The 23158-nt window shown below is 38.7% G+C and overlaps 1 protein-coding gene and 1 non-coding gene across 3 annotated transcripts; both read left to right on the top strand.

Annotated features, from left to right (window-relative positions):
* The first annotated feature begins 999 nt into the window (after positions 1-999).
* Positions 1000-1115, top strand: trnal-caa (transfer RNA leucine (anticodon CAA)). Its single transcript has 2 exons — positions 1000-1037; positions 1070-1115. It is a non-coding gene; the product is annotated as a tRNA-Leu (tRNA).
* A 625-nt stretch (positions 1116-1740) lies between these two features.
* On the top strand, positions 1741-21804 carry urm1 (ubiquitin related modifier 1). Of its 2 annotated transcripts, XM_057819923.1 has the most exons (5): positions 1741-1794; positions 4528-4598; positions 14126-14207; positions 18175-18223; positions 18593-21804. In XM_057819923.1, exons 1-5 carry the CDS (start codon positions 1760-1762, stop codon positions 18659-18661), a joined length of 306 nt encoding a protein of 101 aa, XP_057675906.1. In that variant the 5' UTR covers positions 1741-1759; the 3' UTR covers positions 18662-21804. The 2 variants fall into 2 exon arrangements, with proteins under 2 accessions (XP_057675906.1, XP_057675907.1); XM_057819924.1 differs by lacking the exons at positions 18175-18223; positions 18593-21804 and having other exon boundaries at positions 14126-14211.
* The last annotated feature ends 1354 nt before the right edge of the window (positions 21805-23158 follow it).

Here is a 23158-nt window from a genome sequence, read left to right as displayed (position 1 = left end):
TCAAAGTCTTCATGAAGCTTATAGCAGCTTAGCAAATGTGAGGTGGCACCCTTGAAGGGAGCTGCAGGGGGTGATCATTCCTGGATAATTCACCCTATAAGCGTGAAGCCAATATGAATATAATACAGAGTAGTTCACTAGCACGTATACTTCTCACGTCTTTATTAATATCAAACCCACTAACAACGCCGTCATTGGAGCAAAGCCTCCCCCTGGTCACTCCCTGGCCCCCGTCAGGCCCCCGGTCGATCTGTCTATATACGTGGCCCTACGCTGACTCCTCATTAACACATGAATGCAAGGGCGGAAAGAGTCTGCAAAGGCTAGGGCGCCAACAGAAGGCAGGAAGATTTGCAATTCAAACCTCTGACCGACCCCTTCGCGCACACATCATACCCCCCATCCTATATACATACTCGGGCCAGAACTGTCAGCAGTATGATTGAGCATCAATATAAAGAGGGAAGGACAGATGTGGATTCACACAGTCGTCTTATGCTTTTACATTGAGCAGATCCCCCACCCACCAACTACTTTTCTGTGAAACAACATGCAGTACATAAAAGGTAACATTAGTGCATTATCAGCTTTTGTTCCTCTTCTATTTTCATTAAATCACAAGAAAATTGTTGATTCCATACAACAAAACAATTCAGCTGTACAGTGATCCCTCGCTACTTTGTGCTTCAAACTTTACGCCCTCAGTTCATCGCAGATTTTTTTTTTCCTCAATTAAAAAAAATCAATACAGTATTCTATTTAAAAAAGTTAAGATATATGCATGTATACATGTACAAATTATTATTTTTAAAATATATATATATATATATATAATTAATATCATAATTATTACATTTGCAGTGCTTAAAAAAACATTACATGTACATTTTTTTTAATTACACTTTGGGGAAAAAAATGTCTTATATATGTATCTCTTTCCAGTGCTGGTAAATCTGAATAAATACTTGAAGCACACTAAACTAGCTATATTATGAGCATGTCAGGATGGCCGAGCGGTCTAAGGCGCCAGACTCAAGGATCAATACCTTGCACATTGAGTGACTGAGTGTTCTGGTCTCCAAATGGAGGCGTGGGTTCAAATCCCACTTCTGACATCTTTGATGTCCTCTTCTTGTTGGTGAGGACACTAACGTTGCTACTCCTGTGTTACTCATGCACATATCTGAATGAAACTGGGACCTATAGTTTAAGCACAGTGGCACAGCGGGTGAGAACGTCTGCCTCACAGTTCTGAGTTCAAGGTGTCAATCCTGGTCTCAAGCCTTCCTGTGTGGAGTTGGCATTTTCTCCCCATGCCTGTGTGGGTTTTTGGCCACATCCCCTAAACGTGCATGGTAAGCCAGGCTGATTGAAGCCTCCTAATTATCCGTGGGTATGAGTGCTACTACATTTTTCAATATGGTTACAAAAAAAAAAAGGCTGAATCGATCATTTTCTTTTGAAAGTAATTTACTTTAGTTTTGTTCTTTTGCAATTTTACAGTAGGTATAAGTAAATTTTTTTTTTTTTTTTTTTTTTGCTTGAAAAACATATACAATGACTTAGAAACGCATTTGTACCAACAAATTAATGCCACAAATAAATATGATGTCATATTATTTGATTATTGGCCCATAACGTTTAATTTTCAAAATCATTTCTTTCTATTTTTAGTTTAGGTTTTTTTTTTCTCTGCAAACGGAAAGCTATCTATGATGTCACTTCCGACATATGCCTACTTCCTGCATGTGACAGTAAGATGGCTGCCCCCTTAGCTATTCATCTGGAGTTTGGGTAGGTGATTTTAAAACATTTGCGACTGATAGCTGTGTCTCAAACCCTACCCTAACGGTTCTTCCTAGAGAAAACACGACTCGACGGGAGAGAACGAGTAGTTTTTGTTCCTCTTTTACTCGTCTGTGTTGTTCAAGAAGACGAAAGCCGGTGGACCAGCTAGCAGAGTTAGCTGTGTTTGTAGCCTGTCGCAAACATTAGACGTGGATGAGTAGTCCCGTCATTTTATAATTCCGTTTTAATTTCGAATGTACCTTACGTAATAATAACGAAAGTTGAAGTGCATCCTTCATCCTCTCTGTTCATCATCTAGTATAGGATTCTCTAATGCAGTGTCTCCCAGTTCTTTTTGAGCTGAGGCACTTTTTGCATTGCAATGATCTCAAGGCACACCACCAGCTGAAAATCACGTTTAAAACTCTGTTGCCTTTATTAACAACATCAAGTAATTATCATCAACGTTTTATCAATAGGAATCCAATAAACACAAAAGTGTATTTCAGTTTTTTCATTTAAAAATAAGTAACTTTTTTCTCCTAATGTTACTTCAATCTCCTCATAGTATGCCAAAATCAGTTTTGTGTTCACACAGACCTTACGTCACCAAAAGATGAAACCCGTGAAAGCAAACAACGTAAAGATTGGCAACAAAACGATTTTAATCCTGTAGTATTTCAATGTATGACTTCATTTTCTAATATTACCACTTTAATCTTGTAACATTACAACTTTTCCCTCTGAATATTACAATGTATGACTTTTTTGCTGGCAATCTTTCCACAGAGGCACAAAATTGATCACGGCATTGCCACTTTTCATCTAAATTGTAATAGGGTGTAAGATTCTTGTATTATTCCAAAAGTTAGATGATGAATAGATTTCTCCATTTTGCTGCTGTTATATACAGGGGTAAAGGTGTAAAGGTGGCTAGAATTTCTTGCCGGAACTCCCCGACGTGAAGGTCACCACGGAGCCAGAAATTTTATTTACCATATTTATTTTTCATTCAAAATTGTATTTTTCCAATGATTTGCAAAATAAAAGTTAACAAAAGCAGCAATAACCCCAACCTCCATATCCTAATTTTTATTTTCCCTTATTTCCTCACATACTAATTGCCAAATCTCAATTTTAACTACCGGTACTTAAGAACATAGGATATATACTCAAATTTAAGTTAATGAAAACATTTTTTTTTTTTTTTATGATAAAGATATAAGTAACATACATTCAGAAAAATAATTACTAATGACTTATATTATGCAGAGTGAAATGGAATAGATTTTGAATATCGTGCAAGCATTGACTTTTTTAGATCATAAGGAAATGAATAAGTAGCCTAACATACTGTAAATGAACAAATATAAGTCCAAAGTGCACATTGACAGCTAAGATGTTCTGAACCTCCCCATCAGAGCAAATAAAACTAAATATGATAAATAAGCCTCCTCAACTCTTTCGTTGCGCTTAAAGATTTGATCCATTTTATGTTGCATTGCCCTTTTTTGTCGCATCAATTCAACAAGCTTTGTTTTTTTTTTTTGTCTGCTGTTCACGAGTGAGGGTAGGAGGGAGCGGGAGATTGATAGGCGGATCGGTGCAGCGTCTGCAGTGATGCGGACTCTGCACCGGTCCGTTGTGGTGAAGAAGGAGCTGAGCCAAAAGGCGAAGCTCTCGATTTACCGGTCGATCTACGTTCCTACCCTCACCTATGGTCACGAGCTGTGGGTCGTGACCGAAAGAACAAGATCCCGGATACAAGCGGCCGAAATGAGTTTCCTCCGCAGGGTGTCCGGGCTCTCCCTTAGAGATCGGGTGAGAAGCTCGGTCATCCGGGAGGGGCTTGGTGTCGAGCCGCTACTTCTCCGCGTTGAGAGGAGCCAGTTGAGGTGGCTCGGGCATCTGGTTCGGATGCCTCCCGGACGCCTCCCTAGAGAGGTGTTCCGGGCATGTCCCACCGGCGGGAGGCCCCGGGGTCGACCCAGGACACGCTGGAGAGACTATGTCGCTCGGCTGGCCTGGGAACGCCTTGGAATCCCGCCGGAGGAGCTGGCTGAAGTGGCTGGGGAGAGGGAAGTCTGGGCTTCCCTGCTAAAGCTGCTGCCCCCGCGAACCGACCCCGGAATAAGCGGAAGATAATGGATGGATGCTCCCGAAAACATGCACATATGAACCAATCAGAGCTAACCATCTCTGCTGATCACATGTCAGTATGTCAGCCAATTGAACGGATAAAGGAGTCCAGGCATTTTGCTTTGCTGCGTGCATTCGCACATTGAGGTGACTCATCATCGTCAGACTCAGATAACTGCAGCACCTGGGAAAACCTCCATGTTGTCCTTGGAATAAAATCAATAATAAATATTGCTGGAAACGGATTACGCTACACAAGCACTTTATTATGCTTGTTGTTAACACTTGTGTATGTAAATCTGATGTTGGTAGATTGTTTTCTTCATTGAGCTGAAATGCATGTGTGGCAGCTTAGCATTTTTTTTGGTTTTGTTTTTTTACGTAGCGTTTTGACAGTTGCTGTCATATTTTCGGAATCAAAGCACTGTGTACCGGAACAGCATTTCGGCCCTGAATCTTATACCGGAACTGCGTTCCTGACCGTTCTGGCCCACTTTCACCCCTGGTTATATATGATTTGGACAAATGCTTATTTTGCGTAGATCGAATGTAAATGAGCCTCCCCTAAATGATTTTTAAAATGTGATTGTTTTTTTCCAGTGGAGGGGCGGAGCTTCTTTTTGATGGCGTGAAGAAACATCATGTCACGCTTCCTAACCACACGGAACCTTGTAAGTTGTTCTCTACAGGTCACAATGAACAATGGATGTCTTTTTGGTATCTTTTTAACAGGTATTTTGGGGGGTGTAGACTAGTTTTCATAATATGCAGATAACCTAATCTATTTTTTTTGTGGTATGGCCTGTGAAAAAATATTGTCTGACATCAAATTCGGAGTATTTCAATTTATTTTTGACTAGAATATAAATTGTGTGCCCTCAGAAAACAATGTAAATTTGTCCCGTGAGCATTCTTGTAACTCAAAGCACTTGTTTCCCTAATAATCGGTTCACACTAAAATTAGGGGGGATTAATTTTACCGTTCAAGCTTCTCTCAAAAAGTCAATAAATTAATGTAGTTTTTTGTATTTTAACAAAGGAAAATAGCAGCCAATAATGTTGGTCTTAACAGCTGTTACATCATGTCAGACTGCACTTAGCAATGCCCAGCATCAAACATGTTTATTGTGTAAGTACGTGTAATTGCTGCGAGGGCATGAGTTAGGAACACTGTGTGGTGTTTGAACCGTGAAGTGGGCGACGGTGCCTTGAAGTTGAAAGTGGCAGAACAAATATTCAATTGGTGAGGGGTCGTCGGAGTCAATTCAGAAAATTAACATCAATAGACTGACCAGCAGGAAAAGCCTCCTTATTGTTTCGTGGTATGCTGCTGTTACAAAATTTCCAAATAGGGAAAAACCCCACGACTTTACCAGGTGCGTTCACCGAACCCTTTGGAATTTCATAATGAAGCCATTTTTTAACGAATTCAAAACTTGGCAAGCTAGCATTTAGGTGAATTCCCGTTCAAATTTCTTCCAGCTTTTGCATTTACTACAATAATTTTGCCTTTTGCCATTTTTATGTTGGAAAATTAAATGAAACTCATTTAAATTTACACTGTTCCTTTTTTGTGTTCATGTCTACATTGTCATTTTACTGTGTTACTGTCGCATCCTTGCATCATATGTTATTTTCATGGCGTAATTTTTTTTTTTTAAGTATGTATTCTTAAGTATCTATGCAGTTCATGCTGTCTGTAGGTTTGTTATACTTCCTCATACCAAGTGTCAGTCTACCTTCCACTGAGCAAACCAAGCTCTCCTCCTATTAGATAGAGGGCTAGCAATTAAAAGAAATGGAATAAAGCTTGTAAATTGAGAGCAAACCAGTCCAAAACCTGGTCTTAAACGCTACTTTGCCTAAATTTAGTCAACGTACAACATAAGGCTCTGTGTTTAAGCTTTACCGAACCCCTGAAGCTTACTCACCGAACCCCAGTTAAGAACCACTGCTTTAAACATTGCATAATCTCTCTGTCCAAGAAAACAAATCCATGTGTGCGAGACTGGAGAGGACACTGGTGAGTCGGGGAAGGTGGGGTGCAGCACGTCACATGAGTGACACCACCAGACACTGTTACGATGCAGGCTTACCAGACATAAAATGTCACACGTTGCAAACATGTGACGGAAACTATTGCACCTTTTTGTCCCGTCAGACGAAACCTGATATTAGTCTCGTTATGATTTAGTCTCCCAACACGCGTTTTTAGCTCGTTATCGTCATTAAAAAATAAAATTTTTTAAAATGCTCGTTGTCAAAATATTTTCGTTGTAGTCATCAATGACGAAACAACACTGCTCTGAACTCATTTGAATTAAGCTATACTAGAATTAAGCTGTAAGAATGCGAGACCAGCACCGTTGCTTTGTTAGTATACATGTTGTTGCTGTACCATTTGTTTGCAGTCTGTTGATTAAAGGGTTAAGCTAAAACAGTTTAGATATAAAGCGATATTTAGATATTAAGCATTAGCGTTGGGTTAACAAACTCAGAATTTCGGCTGTGGTTGTCTTGAAAACACAAAGTAACATTTTATGTTTTTATTTTTAACTGGGTTTGAATCAAATTTAAGTTGCAGGAATCATATATGGTAAATATAAGAAGTCAAGTACAAAAACATGAAAATGATACTGTACTTAAGTACAGTACTCTGTTGCACAAACAGTCAGAGGTGAGATTGGAGCCTATCCCAAATGATTTTAGGCAAGAGGTGGGGTATAGCCCTGTGCTGGTGGACAACCAGTCACAGTCAAAAAAGGGCACTGTCTTTATTTTTTTTTCTGCTCTCAAATTGGATGATCTTGATAAAGGTGTATGCATTGACAGAGTGCTACTCATCTTAAACTTCTAGAAACTATAAAGCGCCACATGTATATTTCCCATGTTTGTCTTCCCCTTATACTGCTCTCTGTTTCTCTGTCATTGTTCCTCACTAGTGGTGCCCGAGTGTGAAGAAAGACCCTTAAAGAGGCAGTAAAGAAGGCTTAAAGGGCTTCTGGGGCTTTACAAGAGTGCAATTAGGGTTCATCCTCCTTGTCCTCTTAGTTTATTTTAATTTTTTTAGATTTCAGAGCTCAGTTCTCCTGAGTGTGGGGGTAGCAGCAGAGGGAGTTTCCAAATGCAAAAGTCAGGACCTCGCTCATTAGCAGCAGGGTTAAGTAGTGGTTTCCTCGCGGGTTGAATTGGATGAGGGAGAAATATGTGTCGTATTGCTTTTGGGGCAAACAAAGGGTGAGCGGCCGTGACGCTGGCGTTACCTCGGTTACCGTGACACAAAAGTTGACCAGAGGAGGGAATGTTAAAGGAAATATCACCTTACTGCACTGCGTGTAGTTATGCACGGGTGAGTGATAAACTAGCCAAATATAAGGTGTGTCTTGAAATATGTAAACATCCCATACTCAACACACATACAGTGGGGAGAACAAGTATTTGATACACTTCCAATCATTGGCAGTGTATCAAATACTTGTTCTCCCGACTGTACGTATGGCAGAAAAGACTCAGGTGACTTGAAGTTCCGCTCTGAGACCCCCAATTTGGCCAAATTTTCAAATGGTCCTATATGCACGTGTGATACATCATTGGAAAACTTAAAATCTCAATTTTCAGGGGGAAGAAAAATTTGAACAGGAGGGCATTTAAAAAATATATTTTTTTTTTAAACAGCAAAATCCTAGTTGCAGGTGAGAGCACGCGAGAGCATAATTAAAGACGCCATAATTTTAATGAGATATGATCGTGTACTTACCTCTTTTCAATCCAAAAACTCCATGTAGCATGTATCACCGAGTGTCAAGACACAGCTGTGAATGGTCACATCCGCATTTTGGGGGGATTTTATGGGTGAAACATGGTGATATAACAAGGGTCGTGATGCAGAAATCGCAGACATCAAGGAGTGGTCGAGATTTTCGTTTGATTTTTTTTTACCTTTTTAAATGTTTCCCAATTTGTCTTTTTTGGATCGATTATTTATCATCTAACATATCGGGGAAAATGCGACAGTAACAAAAAAAAAAAAAAAATCAAGGGATAGTTATGAGGTAGATATCCGTGACCTTTTTACAGACACCATTTTTTTCATTGGTACGTAATTTGCTTAAAAGTTTAAAATATGCGAGTGAATAATATTTTTATATTTTTGTTTAATATTTTTAATCCTTTTTTTTTTTTTTTTAACTAAATGTTAGACATCTATTAATGATTCTAAGCTAAAGATGACAGACATTTCAAATAATAAATATGATTACTAAGCTTCTTTCCATGGCTGGGTTGAAACAAAAGCAGTTGCGCGACATCTGTAAACGGGGGTTTCCAGGGTAAGACGGACAAATTAAAAATAGTTCAGGGGCTTCATGCGCCATGAATCTGCTATGGCAGCATATAGACATATTGTTCTATCGAACACAACAGTTCTTTTGGCTTAAAATAAAGCCGTTTATTTTAAGGAAGGTCGTTAGAGCAGAAACTGCTTTTTCAGCCTTGTCTGTGTTTTCTGCCCTATACATACAGTAGGCCTGCACCATATATCACTTGAACATCGCCATCGCAATGTGCGGATGTGCAATAGTCCTTTCGCAGGACGTGCAATTGTTTTTTTTTTTTTTTTTTATGCTTCATAAAAGCAGCAAGTGTAGTCCAGCATGGCCTCCAGGATCTGTTTTTATCAGAGCTGGGTAGAGTTGCCAAAAATTGTACTCAAGTAAGTGTCGCGTTACTTCAAAATAATATTACCCAAGTAAAAGTGGTCATCCAAAAAAATGTGCTCGATTAAAAAAGTATTTGGTGAAAAGAATAATCCAGTAATGTATAACACTGTGAGTGAATGCTTATAATGTTTGATTTTTATTATTGTTTTATTTTATGTACAAATATGTTATCTTTTTCTCAGCACATACAGCAAATACCAACCTTTTTAAGCTTCAGTCTGATTGATATATTGGAGTCATGTGATTATTGTTGCGACATCTCATTGGTGAAACTGGTGGAGTTACTGTTGGCATCTCGGACAAAAATAAAGTCAATATGTAAAATAAATAGGAAAAATGGAGTGACTCTAGTGTAGCACAAAGTAAGAGTAGCATTTCTTCATCGTGAATTTACTTAAGTAAAAGTAATAACCATGTTTTTCCCCAAAACAATACTCAAGTAAACGCGTTACTACCCACTTCTGCCTTTTATATACAGCTATCTTCACCATTCACAAATGAACCCCCTTAGCCTGGAATAAATGACCCAAAAAACTCACCAAAGTTGTAATTTGAACCATTTTCACCATATACAGTATGTTTCATTTGCGTTAAACAATCGTAAGGCTCCATCCAAATTTGAATGATTGTGTTGCGCGCAGATGGGGTGGGCTTTGGGCGGTGTTGAGGGCAGATATAATTGCTTGTGAATCCCTCTTATTTCTTTGTGACCCCAGCTGATGATTGATGAGCCTCAACTGAAAGACCCCGCCCCCTCTCCTACCCACACGAGGAAACCCCCAACGGTCTGGGGGTCTGGCTGTTTTTACATCGGTCGAAAGATGGATCGCTTGTCACGAGAGCGTCATAATCGCTCAAAGCTAGTCCACGGAAAAAGGCCGCGCGAGGGCCCGCAAAAGACGAAATAATAGCATTGCTACTTTTGAATCTGCGTCAAAATGGCGCCGTTTCCCTCCCCTCGGTCACCTCTCCTTCCCGGCACCCGCGCGGCGGCAAAATCCCAAGATGCAGCGCGAGGACGTGACGCGCTTTCCCCCTTTTTCTCGTCGCTCATGTCCATTTTGTTTTATCAGCGCTCGTTTCCGACGACGGCCTCGTCCTCCCCTTTATTCATAACGACACCTTCTTATACAACATGCATTTGCAGTACATTAGGCTGATTTCTTTCTTTATTTTCAAAATCTCAATTTGCAGCCTTTAACACTGAAGCCGTTAAAAGGCCCCCGATGGCTTGTTTCTATTTTAGGTCACAGTTTGAATGATGGCTGCGTCTTCCTGTTTGCAAGAAGAAGAGGAGGAGGAGGAGAGCCGCTTTTATTGGGGAGAAGCGGAGGGCTAAATGAACAGCAAAATGGGCGAGGGGTAATGATGGAGAAAAGCACATACAGTCGATAGCGGAGAAAAAGAAGGGGTCACCAAGGAGTTATGACTTTTCTGCAGATTACTTCTGTTTCTTGCCCTGCAGGTGTGTGTGTATGTACAAGATCCAATACATACACCTGCACGATCTAGAGAACTGTATCAACTTCCAAAAAAAGAATGATGCTCACTTTTTTCAAGGTTTTCAGAGTTCATTTGGAGCATGTATCATCAGAATCAGGATGGTATTGCACTCACAGCTGTCTCTAATATTTTGGTTTCATTGAGGCACATCTTCTATTATATTCTAAAGTACGTTCTACCTACAATGGTTATGTACATGTGTTTAATTGACCCAAATGTTTTGCACTTGTCTTAATAGACTGATACACATAGGCCCATTCCAAGCATGCCTTCACATAACACACACTTTAACCTGACAGGTAAATCTTCTCATGTGCGTCATTTTTGCCACACTGCTCTCAAAATTTAGGAATTGTTTTTACACCTAATTGTCGGTATTGTATGAGGTTTGTTTTATTCACTAGGAGAAATATTTTGTTTATGTTGAATGGTGGATATTAGAAATAAATTGCAAGATTTTGTGGTTGTCAAATAATCATTTTTGGTCATTGCTAATTAGGGCTGCAGCTATCGATTGTTTTAGTAGTCGAATAATCGAATCATCGGATGAGGATCACGAAAAATTTTAAATACCTGAGCTGAGCCTCAAACGATATTAAAAAGAAAGAAAGAAAGAAAAAATGGATCTATGTCAGCAAAAGAACAATTGGCTAAATTACACAGCAAAAGCCTTCTAGCTTAAATGCTCTAAAACGCAAACTTTTTTTTTTTTTTACAACACTCTTAACAAATGGTTCAGACACACATTCCCGCAAAAAACGGCTAAATATACCTATAACTAAATTACGAATGCATTTAAAAAAACATTAGCGCAAACAATAACTTGGCTTATGTTGGTCTTAACATGGAGCAGCTCGATTCAGCCATGTGAAATGAGGCAGACTAGAGGGCAGTGTATCCACCCAAATCAATAAAACGGAATGCAAACACTTTCAAAATTAACCATTACAATGCCACTTGAATTAAACGAATACTCGAGGCAGCAAAATGTAATTTGAATCTTTTTTTTCAAATTGAATACTTGAGTTAATCGATTAATCGATGCAGCACTATTGCTAATTATATTTAGTAGTTTAACGTTACTTTTGCCTTTCTGTGCTTGCGCTACTCATAAGTTCACCTTACCTCTTCATACCCTTCTCATTTTTTTCTTCCACTCGTTGTTATTGTGAGCGTGTGACGGTCTATAAAACGGGTGGGCAACTTACGGCCCACGGTCACGTCCTGCCTGCGGAACCATTCGGTTTGGCTTATTTGCCATTCAGAACAATACATGCTTATTAAACATGTATTTAAGCCTGTCGCGATGCGAAATAAGCCAAATTATCGGACGGTAAATACAAATGAGGGCGGTCATTTTCCCGGCTGCGATTTGTTGCAGCGTGCGTGCATACATACATTTGTGCGTGCGTGTGCTGCGTGCACTCGGCACACGTGTGTGTTGATTGCATATGAGACTACAGTAGCTTTCACAGATGTTTATAAGCCATAGACACGCTGTAGAATTAAAGTTGAGACATACAAAATAAGGAAGTCTTCCATATTAAACATTGTAAAACGTTAGCATTGCTACATTGAGGCTAATGGAAAAAGGACAATGTACTAAACACTTTAGCCTGCTATAAAACATTGTCAGTCTTCTCCACAACGCAAAATTGCGGTTAAAAGGTGACACTTCAAACATGAAAACTCGCTGGATTAAAAAAATTGCAAGTGATGCGGACAAAAGAGAAAAAAATCTATTACTGATACCACTTGCATGGCGAAAGCTTTGTTTTTGCTTGTTTTTACCAAGTGTAAAGCTTACGGTTAATGGCTTAGCAAACGTACTTCCGGTGCACATTTCAAAATAAAAGCACAACATGTTCTGATTTCTGGAGGCAATCTAAGAATAAATTTGAAATGACACCCATGATGAAAAATGTGATTGGCAATGATAATATGATGTAATAAAGATAATAATTTGGCTTCAAACATGTTTCATGCACACTTTGCAGGACAAGATGACAGTCATTTTGGATAAAATTAACACTTTTAATGAGCTGTAATTGGTAGACAACAAAAATGAATGAATTCTGCACCTAACTAGTTTTAAACGCCTAATTATGCATTGTGTGTGTGTTTTTTTTTTTATATTTCTACATTTTAATATAGTTTGCGTTTTCATTTAAGAATAACAATTTTTTGCATTTCAATTAGTAGGATGTATTGTCACTATATTTGTGGTTGAGTAGATTGAAAAAAAACAAAAAAAACAGGCAATAATATCGCGTATCAGCAGTAATTATGAGACAAAATACCGCCTACTAAAATTTGTTATCGCGACAGGCCTAAATGTATTTCAGTTTTATGTTTTCAGCCCTCGTAAGATTTAAAAAAAAAAAACTGACTCTTCTAACAGATCATGCACTCATACGCTATTGTAATCATTTTGAATGGGAAAATGCGCACACACACATTTAACATTAGGCTAATTTATTCATTGTGTGATCGTGTTTAGCGGGGGGAAGGAGGGTGGATTTATCCTAAAAGTGCTCATTGTCACCCGGTCTGAGCGCAGCTTAGCCCTTTGTCGACGAGGTCAGCGCCGTCGCGGACGAGGTCACGCTCGCTCAATGCCAGCCACGACGACGTTCAAGCTCGGACGCATTTGACTCTGTAACGAAGGAAACAATTAAGGTTGTGTGCGCAACTGCAGATTCAGGCTCACACAATTTGTAGCTTCTCGTAGTAATAGTATTGCTTGAGTTTATGAATACGCGCTTTTTACTGTTCATACAATGTTGCTGACTGTTTTTGCTGCCTTCACATTCACTACATGTACACTATTAGGGCTGCAGCTATCGATTATTTTAGTAGTCGATTAATCGATGAACTAGTTCATTTGAATAATCGAGTCATCGGATAAGGAACATGAAAAATTAAAATACCTGAGCTGAGCCGTTATGAGAAAAAAAATCAATAAATCAGGATCTATGTACAACAAAAGAGCAATTGGCTAACTTACATAACAAAAGTCCGCTAGCTTAAATGCTATAAAATGCTAACATTTTTTTTTTATTTCTTTTTTTTTTCAACCATCCTCCTAACAAATGGTTCAGACACATACTACCACAAAAAACGGCTAAATATACCAATAAACTAAATTACGAATGCATTCAAAAACTTATGTTGGTCTTAACAGGCTGCAGCAGGCTGAATTGACTCCAGGAAGAGTAGATGTACCTGTTACAACTAATGGAGATCAAAATAAATACAAATACAAATACAAACAGGGAGCAGCTGGATTCAGCCACGTGAACTGAGACTAGAGGGCAGTGTATCAGTAACACTAAATGCAAACACTTTCAAAATAAACCATTACACCACCACTTTAATTAAACGAATACTCTAAGCAGCAAAATTCAATTCGAATCTTTTTTTCTAATCGAATACACGAGTTAATCGATTAATCGTTGCAGCACTATACACTGTTAAGCCAATTGTTAGTAGCAATGATGTTTATTCAGTTGCAAGTGATTAATAAAGTTACGGTCAGTTTAAATTCATAACCTGCATTATTTTTTTTTCTTCTAAAGTCATGTGTTACTGACTATGCTATAGCTAGCTGCTGTTAACATTCAGCTCTGTATTTCTAGCTGCCACATATAGATTCTTCTCATTCTAACCGATGTTGGAAATGTGTGCATAGGCGTCATAGTTCTATCATTCTTATGTGCTGCTGCTAGTAAAAGCCAACTCTGCCCGTTGCGGGATTACCGAAGCCTCGTCTATTCGAGCAAGGTGATCAATGTCACCCTTGGCCATTGACATTAGCCCCCCTGCAACGCCAACACACGAACTCATACATATACATGCGGCCACGTCCCGCCTGGTGCCTCCGTTCCGTCGCGTCACATCGACCAGGGGGCTGGAAACGGGCACCTTGACCTCTCACCCTTGACCTTTGTTGTCTACCCTTTTTGTTTTTTTTGCAGGGGACATGAAGCAGCTGCTGGTGTGGATCCGACACAACCTGCTCAAGGAGCGGCCCGAGCTCTTTGTCCAGGGCGATTCCGTGTGAGTATCCCTATTTTTGCAATAATACTTCTTGAACGCAAGGAAGAAAAAATAGCAGCGTTAGAGATGACTGGTTTCGTACCTGTCTGACTTTTAGAGCGCGCCTTTGCGGACCGTTATTTAATGGCGTCACCTGACCGTGGAGCGGAGCTGGCCTCTCGTGCTCTATTAGACTTTCTGCGCGTATATTGTGTCCTTTCCTCACAGTGTTTTACTGGTGTGATCATTTGACAGTTTTTGTTGTACTCCCGTGCTTTAATCGACGCACGTACAGGTGTAGTGTGTGTCATATGTCTATCATTACCATCTCCCTCCTACACTTGTTTAAAAGCCTCATCAGGATGTGTGATGCCATTAATTTCAACTGACATTTTGATTTCCTTCGTAATCTCAATGTTCTCCATTAAGTTCATTTGCTCAACAAACAGTACACCCACATCCACACACACAGCTGCTAACTTCAAAAGTGGCAAAGAATATTTTCCTCTCAACCGTTTTAATCTTATAAGTCAAAGGTCAAACTCCTATCGTGTGTGTGTGATGTCAGCAAATGGTGTGTATGTGACACACCGTAGGGTAACAGGAAATTGAATTTATTGCTTTGTGTGTACACTGAGCAAAACAATGGACCATCGCTTACATCACATCACAATTAGATTATTTTGGAAACGTATAAAACGGCACTAGGTTGCAGAATCATGCTCAATACTTGTTAAGTATAGTCAGGGAGCGCTTTTACTGTAGTTTATCAGCATTATTTTTGTAATATTATAACAAAATAGTTTTGTTTGATTTTTATATATGGCGGAAAACACAGACAAGGCTGAAAAAGCAGTTTCTGCTCCTGCACCCGAACTATTTTTATTTTGTCCGTTTTACCCTGGAAACCCCCTTTTACGGACGCCGTGCAACCGCTTTTGTTTCAACCCATCCATAAAAAGAAGGTAAGTAATCGTATTTATTATTCGAAGTGTCTGTCATTTTTAGCTTAGAATCATTAATTGATGTCTAATATTTAGTTTAAAAAAATGACTTTAAAAAATTATTCACTCACATAGTTTAAACTGTTAAAGAAATGACGTTACTATGAAAAAAATGGTGACTGTAAATAAGTCACGGATATGTACCTCATATCTATCGTTTGTCTTTTTTTCATTACTGTCGCATTTTCCCCAATATTTTAGATGATAAATAATCGATCCAAACAAAGAAAAATTGGTGGGAAAAAGTTTAAAAGGGTAGATCTATGAAAAAGAACATCTCGACCGGTCCTTGATGTCTGTGATTTTTGCATCGCGACCCTTGTTATATGACCGTGTTTCACCCATAAAATACCCCAAAAATCTGGCTGTGGCCATTCACAGCTGTGTCTTGACACTTGGTGATACAGTACATGCCACATGGAGTTTTGGGATCCAAAAAAGGTAAGTACGCAATAGTATCTTGGTAAAATTATGGCATCTTTGATTATGCTCTCAAGTGCTCTCACCTCCAGTTAGGGTTTTGCTGTTTAAATTTTTTTTTTTTTTTTTTTAAATGCCCTCCTGTTCAAAATTTTTCCTTCCCCAGAAAATTGAGATTTTAAGCTTTGCAATGATGTATCACACACGCATATAGGACATTTTTTAAATTTGGCCAAATTGGGGGTCTCAGAGCGGAACTTCAAGTCACATCAGTGTTTTCCGCCATAAGAATGTTAAATTGCTACTTAACACATTGCCTGTACAGTTAGTCAAAGTTTTATGATATTAACTCATTGACAGCGCTAGACGCTATAGTCAAAATGGATTGGCCCAAACATGATCATTCACTGGCAATACCCCTAGGTTGAAATGGATTGAATGGTCTTATCACCGTCAATGAGTAAAACAATGCTAAAGAAATAATTGAAGTTTGCCTCATTTCTGATGTGGGGAAAAATCATTTTGAAATTCAAACAATTGAAAAGTCAAACCATCGTCATGGAACACATCATGTTTGAATTTGGAGATTCCGATCTTCCGTTTCCTGTTTCTCTTGTGTTGCTTGCAAAGAAGCAGACCACACACATGTAAGGCAAGGGGATCCTGGGTGCCCCTGAGTAGAGATTGTTGGGGGTCGGGGATGTGCTTTCATTTGCAATCTGCCAATATTGTCACAATTTCTATATTATGTATATATGGAAAAAGCGCCATGGAAAATGAATGAATGAATGTATATATACTGTATATATGGCGGAAAACACTCAGGTGACTTGACGTCCCGGCGGGCAAATTTCAAAATTCTCCTAGATGCATGTGTGATAAATCATTGGAAAGCTTAAAATCTCAATTTTCTGGGGGGGAAAAAAAATTGAACAGGAGGGCATTTAAAAAAAAAACAACAACAACAACAAAACCCTAACTGGAGGTGAGAGCATGAGAGACAATAATTAAAGACGACATGATTTTAACGAGATATTATCGCGTACTTACCTTGTTTCGATCCAAAAACTATTTAACGGATAACATTTAGCATATATCACCAAGTGTCAAGACAAAGCTGTGAATGGCCACAGACGGATTTTGGGGGAATTTTATGGGTGAAACACGGTCATATAACAAGGGTCGCAATGCAGAAATCGCGGACATCAGGGAGTGGTCGAGATTTTCTTTTTCATATATTTATCCTTTTAAACGTTTTCTTTTTTCCAATTTGTCTTTGTTTGGATCGATTATTTATCATCTGTTTCCCTGATATTTCAGATAATAATCGATTATCTATCATCTAAAATATCTACTGTTTCCCCAATATCTTAGATGATAATCGATCCAAAGAAAATTTGAAAAGAAAAAAAAAAGTTTAAAAGGGTAAATATATAAAGAAAATCTCAACCCCTCCTTGATGTCTGCGATTTCTGCATCGTGACCCTTGTTATATTACCATGTTTCACCCATAAAATCCACAAAAAATCCGCAATAAAGCAATAGTTATGAGGTAGATATCCGTGACTTATTTACAGACGCTATTTTTTTCATTGTGACGTAATTTGTTTAAAAGTTTTAAACTATGGGGGTGAATTTTTTAAATTTTTTTTTTTTTTTTTTTTTTCAAACTAAATATTAGACATCAATTAATGAATCTTAGCTAAAAATGACATTTTACATAATAAATATAATTACTTAGCTTCTTTTTATGGCTGGGTTGAAACAAAAGCGGTTGCGTGACGTCTGTAAACGGGGGTCTCTAGGGTAAAACAGACAAATTAAAAATATTTCGGGGGCTTAATGTGCCATAAATCTGCTATGGCAGCATATAGACATATTGATCTATCAAACACAACCGTTCTTTTGGCTTTAAATACAGCAGTTTATTTTAAAGAGGGGTGCAAGAGCAGAAACTGCTTTTTCAGCCTTGTCTGTGTTTTCCACCAAATTTTTCTTTAATCCATCCAAAAATATACAATAGGAATACACTTAAATAATAATATAAAATGTTTAATTATTGAAATAATGTGACATGCATTATATTGTTAAAAGATGTTTTTTTCCCCACGTGTCATCTACAACAATGAACTATATAATTGAAAATAAATCAACCCTCGATAGCATGAAAACAAAAGATTAAAGATTTCAATTTCCTGTAGTTTTGGAAACAGCATTACAATCATTATAAAGTGTTCATAGAACACCAGAAAATGTATCTTTAATGTGTCATTAAAAAAAAAAAAAAAATCCGACTATTTTAATAAATTAGAAATAATAATTTCATTTTGATAAAATGTAGTGGAAAATAATGTGATTTTCCCCATCTTTTGGAATTGATCAATAAACATAGAATAAAGTAATTATTGATTAAAATGACCATTTTATTTGTGTAATATTAAAGCTGTGGAACATCTTTTTTCCCACCTATTTTCTGCTGTATTGCTTTTCACATGTATATAAGTATATTATGATGCTCCTGCTCTAACGCATATGTTTTATAACCCATCGAACGCTTTTTATAGGAGACCTGGGATCCTGGTGCTAATCAACGATGCGGACTGGGAGCTAATGGTGAGCGCTGCTATAGTTGGAACATTTACTTACATATAGGCAGCAATGAGCCAGATGTGGCCATGCCAAAGTATTTCAATGGACTCCAAATATTCAGCTTAAAACAAATAAGCCAGCATGTTGGTGAGGATCAGGGTGGACGCAGCCTCCATTTTGTTCAGTGTATGTCTCCTCACCGAATGCATGATGAGTGCGAAGGCTAATGTATACACTGGCAGGAGGCTTTCATTGTCATCCCTCTGGGTCCACCACATTTGATGCCTGACCTTGTAGATACACACTTGCCATGTGCATGCGCTCATTCCTTATCAAGGCTTCAGTGCAGTTCATGCAAAATATGTTTCCTATGTTGTGTTGTGGGGCCTCCAGGGCGAGTTGGAGTACCGCCTGCAGGAGCAAGACAACGTCATGTTTATTTCCACTCTGCACGGAGGATAGAACGCACACATGCACTATTACGCCACGCTTGACTCATTCACATCCCAACAAAACTGAAGCCCATTGGACGATGCGTCATCCTCCAGCCAGACCACCGAGGTGATGGATGGTCCTCAGGAGCCGGAGTGGACCTCAGAGACGGATACTATGCTTGCCCAGAGGAATTTTGTTCCAACCTCGCCATTTGTTTTTTGGTTTTTTTTTTTTGTTTGTTATGAAATTCCAACTAAACAGGTATTATGGCAGAAGGCTCTTGCAGGTGTTAATGGGGAACACAAATATCAAAAAGTGTCCTGAACCTAACACTGCAACATCTTTTACTTCCTTTATTATGTTTTTTTTTTTTTTTTTTGCCTTTTAGAAAGATCTTAGACTAGTCAAGGATTTTTTTTCTTTAATTCAGATTAAAACCTGTACAACAAGAACAATGTTGAAGCGTGTGCCATTTAACAAATATATGTATTAACATTATATTGCTTTTTTTTTTTTCAATGTCTTAAATATTTTTTTAGCCGCACAATCAAAATTGTTGTTTTTTTGTAAAATAAAACCCTTCTGGCAGGGTAGTGATGATTACAAGGGTGCCATTTATCACGTAAATTCACTCTCATCCAAAAGCTTCAAGTTTTGATCATTTTTTGTTTTTCAATTATTGTGTATATTATTACAGCGGTATTTGTAATTCAGGTCCTCAAGGGTGCAATTTTTCAACACAAGCACATCTCCAAAAACGTCCACACCAAAAATGTTTTAACCCCAATATTTTATTTTCAAATATACAATAAAGAAATGTAGTTTTCCTTTTAGTAGAATACAATTAAATGAACACAATAGCATTTGCATCGTAGTAATTGAGATGCAGTAATTTTACAGTCTCCAAAACATAACAAATCTTGTTTTGTTTTTCTTCCCTGTGTAAATGCAACCGAACCTGCTATTGGGGGAATTTAATTTGTTATACAATGTGCAGTCAATGACAGTTTACCCAAACGTGCCTCATGTACAACATCCATTTGATAATATTAAACCCTCCTCTCAATGGGTGGTACTTTTTTTTTTTTTTCCTCAAAGGTTTTGCTGTATTTTCTTTCATGAGGATTACAACATTTAAAAAATGACATCACATGTGTTTCCATCTGAAACAACCTAGTCATAACAATGAGTTTTTAAAAATTTGCCCATCCTAATGGCATGACATGATGAAATGAGTTATTTTAAAAACGCCATGTTCATTCCAAATACGTCTCTATAAAAACATCAATAACAGCAGTATTGTTTTATTCGTATATTTCCCTGCGTAAATAAGCTCGTTTTTAAAAGAATAACCTTAATATTTAAAGGAACCGTTTTGATAACAATACAATAGTGCAATTGTATTTAAGAAGAAGAATACATGAAAATAAAACACACAACAAGAGTGTGACCATGCAGGATCACGAACAATTTGTTTTCTTGCGAGGCCTTTCATTGACATTTTATAATAAACTGTTTTCATCTATTATATTAACGCATTTCTCCCGGTTCATTTTACATACTGATACTTTTTATGTATCTATTTTTATGATCGCTGGAGGGACATTTAAGGCCTGCTGCGCAACCGTGTGTGCGTGTATGCGCGCGTCTGCGCGCGCGCGCGCCAGTGTAACTGCGGGAGGTCGAGGTGTCGCCTCGGGCTTGCCCTCTTCTACGAGCGCCCCTGGCGTCCAAAAAGCCCCCCCGTCCCTTTCCCCCCCTCCCATTTTGCCATAGAGTTCCATTTTGCAACGGTTAAGCATCCGAGAATAAGCTGGAAAGGGAATGCTAATGAGGGCCTCAATGGAAACTGAAACTCCTCCAATTAGAGCATTACGAAGATTTGTTTCATTTTAAAGGGGGCGATTTCCTTTTGTACCTAGTTTATTAAACATTTTGTAATTCAACACGTCTTTCATTTTATAGAGCATGCACGCACTCAACATAATTGATTGACATGCAGCCATCAAAAGTTTCTGCTGTCACTTTTAAATCCAAGCAGAAAACGTTTATGATAACACAGAACTGCATACTAGGGAATGATTAATACGCCACAACCATATTTTCTTTTAACTTTAGTTTTAATTAAGGTGTTGGTGGAGGGGGTCAATCTACAGGCCCATACATAATTGCTTTTGTGTGTGTATAAAGCACCGCATTTTCCACATCTGTACACAATCCATATGTTATTAGACAGCATTTGTGAAACATTTGACAATAAAATAGTTCAAAATGTAATTAATGTTGGATTTAAATCTCAAAATAACTCGCAGTATGCTGTGTGTGTATTCTGAATATTGTAACACGGAGGTTTTGTTTAACTGATTGCTATTATTTAAAGTGGCAAAAATGTATTCGTCACAAGGAAAGAGTCATTTTAAGTTTTAAAACCAGTAGGAATTTAAAATTTTAAAAAAGCATGTGTGCCACAGGCCTGTTGTGTATGACGTATAGTTTAAACATTTAAACGGAATCATCGTCAAAGCACGAATAATAACAACGAATAGCCATTCTTGAAGATAATATTTTCAGATATGGAATTCTTTTTGTTGAGTGTTTTATATCGCCCCGTAGAAGTGCTTTTGTTATTTTGTTTTTGTGTAAGCTGGTGGTATAGCTTGTGGGGGGTGATTATCTGCTGAATGTGCGTCACTGTTGCACGCATGCAGTGCGGCCTGTCAGCAGCACTCAACTTACTGCTTTTCTACTATTTGCCAAAGCAAAGTCGATACATCGACGCTGCCCCGCTCGATATTTGCCATTTAAAGCAAACAGCCTTGATTAGATGTTCGACAAAGTGTAAATACCAATCGGGGGGCGACCCCTGAACGCATCACGAGACGTTCACTCACCACTCGTCCCAACTAACCATTTCCCTTATACCTTACCTGCAGTGACACTCAAGAAAAAGCCAGGCCTCGACGTGACGTGTCGTGACGTGATGAATGTGAGTCTGCAGCAACAGATGTCCATACACAATTCTTGGTGGTCGTATTGGAGTGGACGCAAGAATTGCGTTTGGACAATCAGCCGCTAAAAGACCTTTGATTTGTCCTCACGGGAAGGTAACAGAAATGCAACGTCAAATACATGCTTCAAATATCATTTCAATGCTATATATTATTTTTTTTTTTTTTAAACAAAGCTTTCCATTGAGTTAATGTTTTGCATTTGTTTTTGTTTTTTCAGAAGAATTTGCGCTAACTTACGCTATGCTCCCATTCAGCCATTTTTTAGCCCTCCACTCCCTCACTAATACACATGTAATCCCACAGGTCAAAGAACTTCACATATTTGCACTTATATTGTTAACAAAACATATCTACACAAGCCGACAGACGTTGCCATAACTAGTTTTAAGTAAACCTCAAGTCACTTAACAGTTCTGCAGCAGCTCTTGAATCACATTTCCCGCTTATTTGGGAAAAAAAAAGAAATTTATAAACCTTTTAAAATCAGACATAAGCATTTACATTAAAATAAGCGTATTCCTCTCAAATGATTTCTAAAGTCCATTAGTAGGACGCCATTTGTGCACCTGTCATTGGTTCACTTCCAGACGCACAAAGGCTTTCCTATTGGAAGAAGGCAAAAGAAAGAAAAAAGATCCTTTCCCCGTTTAAAGGAGAAAACACGCTGCAGGTATATCTTCGGCATAGTAACCCCAAAACGTCATTAAAAAAAATAAAAATAAAAATGGCACTCTTAGCTCCGTCTTTTTCAGCGCGTCCCGGGTTCAATTCCCTGCTGCGTTCAAGTGCCCCCTGACCGCCAGGTTGACTCATTCGAAAAGGCAAAAAAGGTGCAGCTTCGTCCTGCATGCAAAACCCCCTTTTTTCCTTCCACGCCATCCTTTCCTCGTGGGTGTCGAGCTGTGACTGGGTGCGTGTCCGTGTGCCCCGCTGCCTTTTTCTTGCTCCGACAATACGAGAGAGAGAGTGGGGGGAGAAAGAAGGGGTAAAAAAAAAAAAAAAAAAAAAAAGCGTCGCAAGGCGCAGGGAGGAGCGCGGAGAGGCTGCTCGCTTGGTACTGAATTTGAATAACACCACGGGGTGATAAATGTCCATTGTACTGCTTAAGTCATGAATCTCGGCTGTCCTCTGTGACACACAAACGCACGCACGCACGCACGCGCGCACGCCAACAGCTGCGATGAGAAACCAGAAGCTCCTCTTAAAGACACAACAACCGTTTTCCCTCTTTTATCATTTTTTTTCCCTCAAAAGAGAGCGATTACAATCCCGCCACTGTTTATTCTGCATGACGTGTCAGTGTGCCTCATGCAGCCAGGCACTTGGTGCCTTCTAGCGCCATGTGCAGCCATTCTGCTGAGAAGAGAGGAGATTTGTGTACTAACCAGGGCTTCTTGTTGGCTAAAGAACAAGTGCATTATGGGAGGTGACAGAAGACGTGTTGTCAAATTGGGCAACTTTGTCTATATGGACAATTGTCACGTGCGTAGCTGTCATAGAATGTGACAATGTG

This window comes from Corythoichthys intestinalis, chromosome 17 (genome assembly GCF_030265065.1).
Source record: "Corythoichthys intestinalis isolate RoL2023-P3 chromosome 17, ASM3026506v1, whole genome shotgun sequence".
NCBI classification, from domain to species: Eukaryota; Metazoa; Chordata; class Actinopteri; order Syngnathiformes; family Syngnathidae; genus Corythoichthys; species Corythoichthys intestinalis.
Note: the sequence above shows the minus strand (reverse complement) of the source record. Positions and strands in the feature narration are given on the sequence as shown.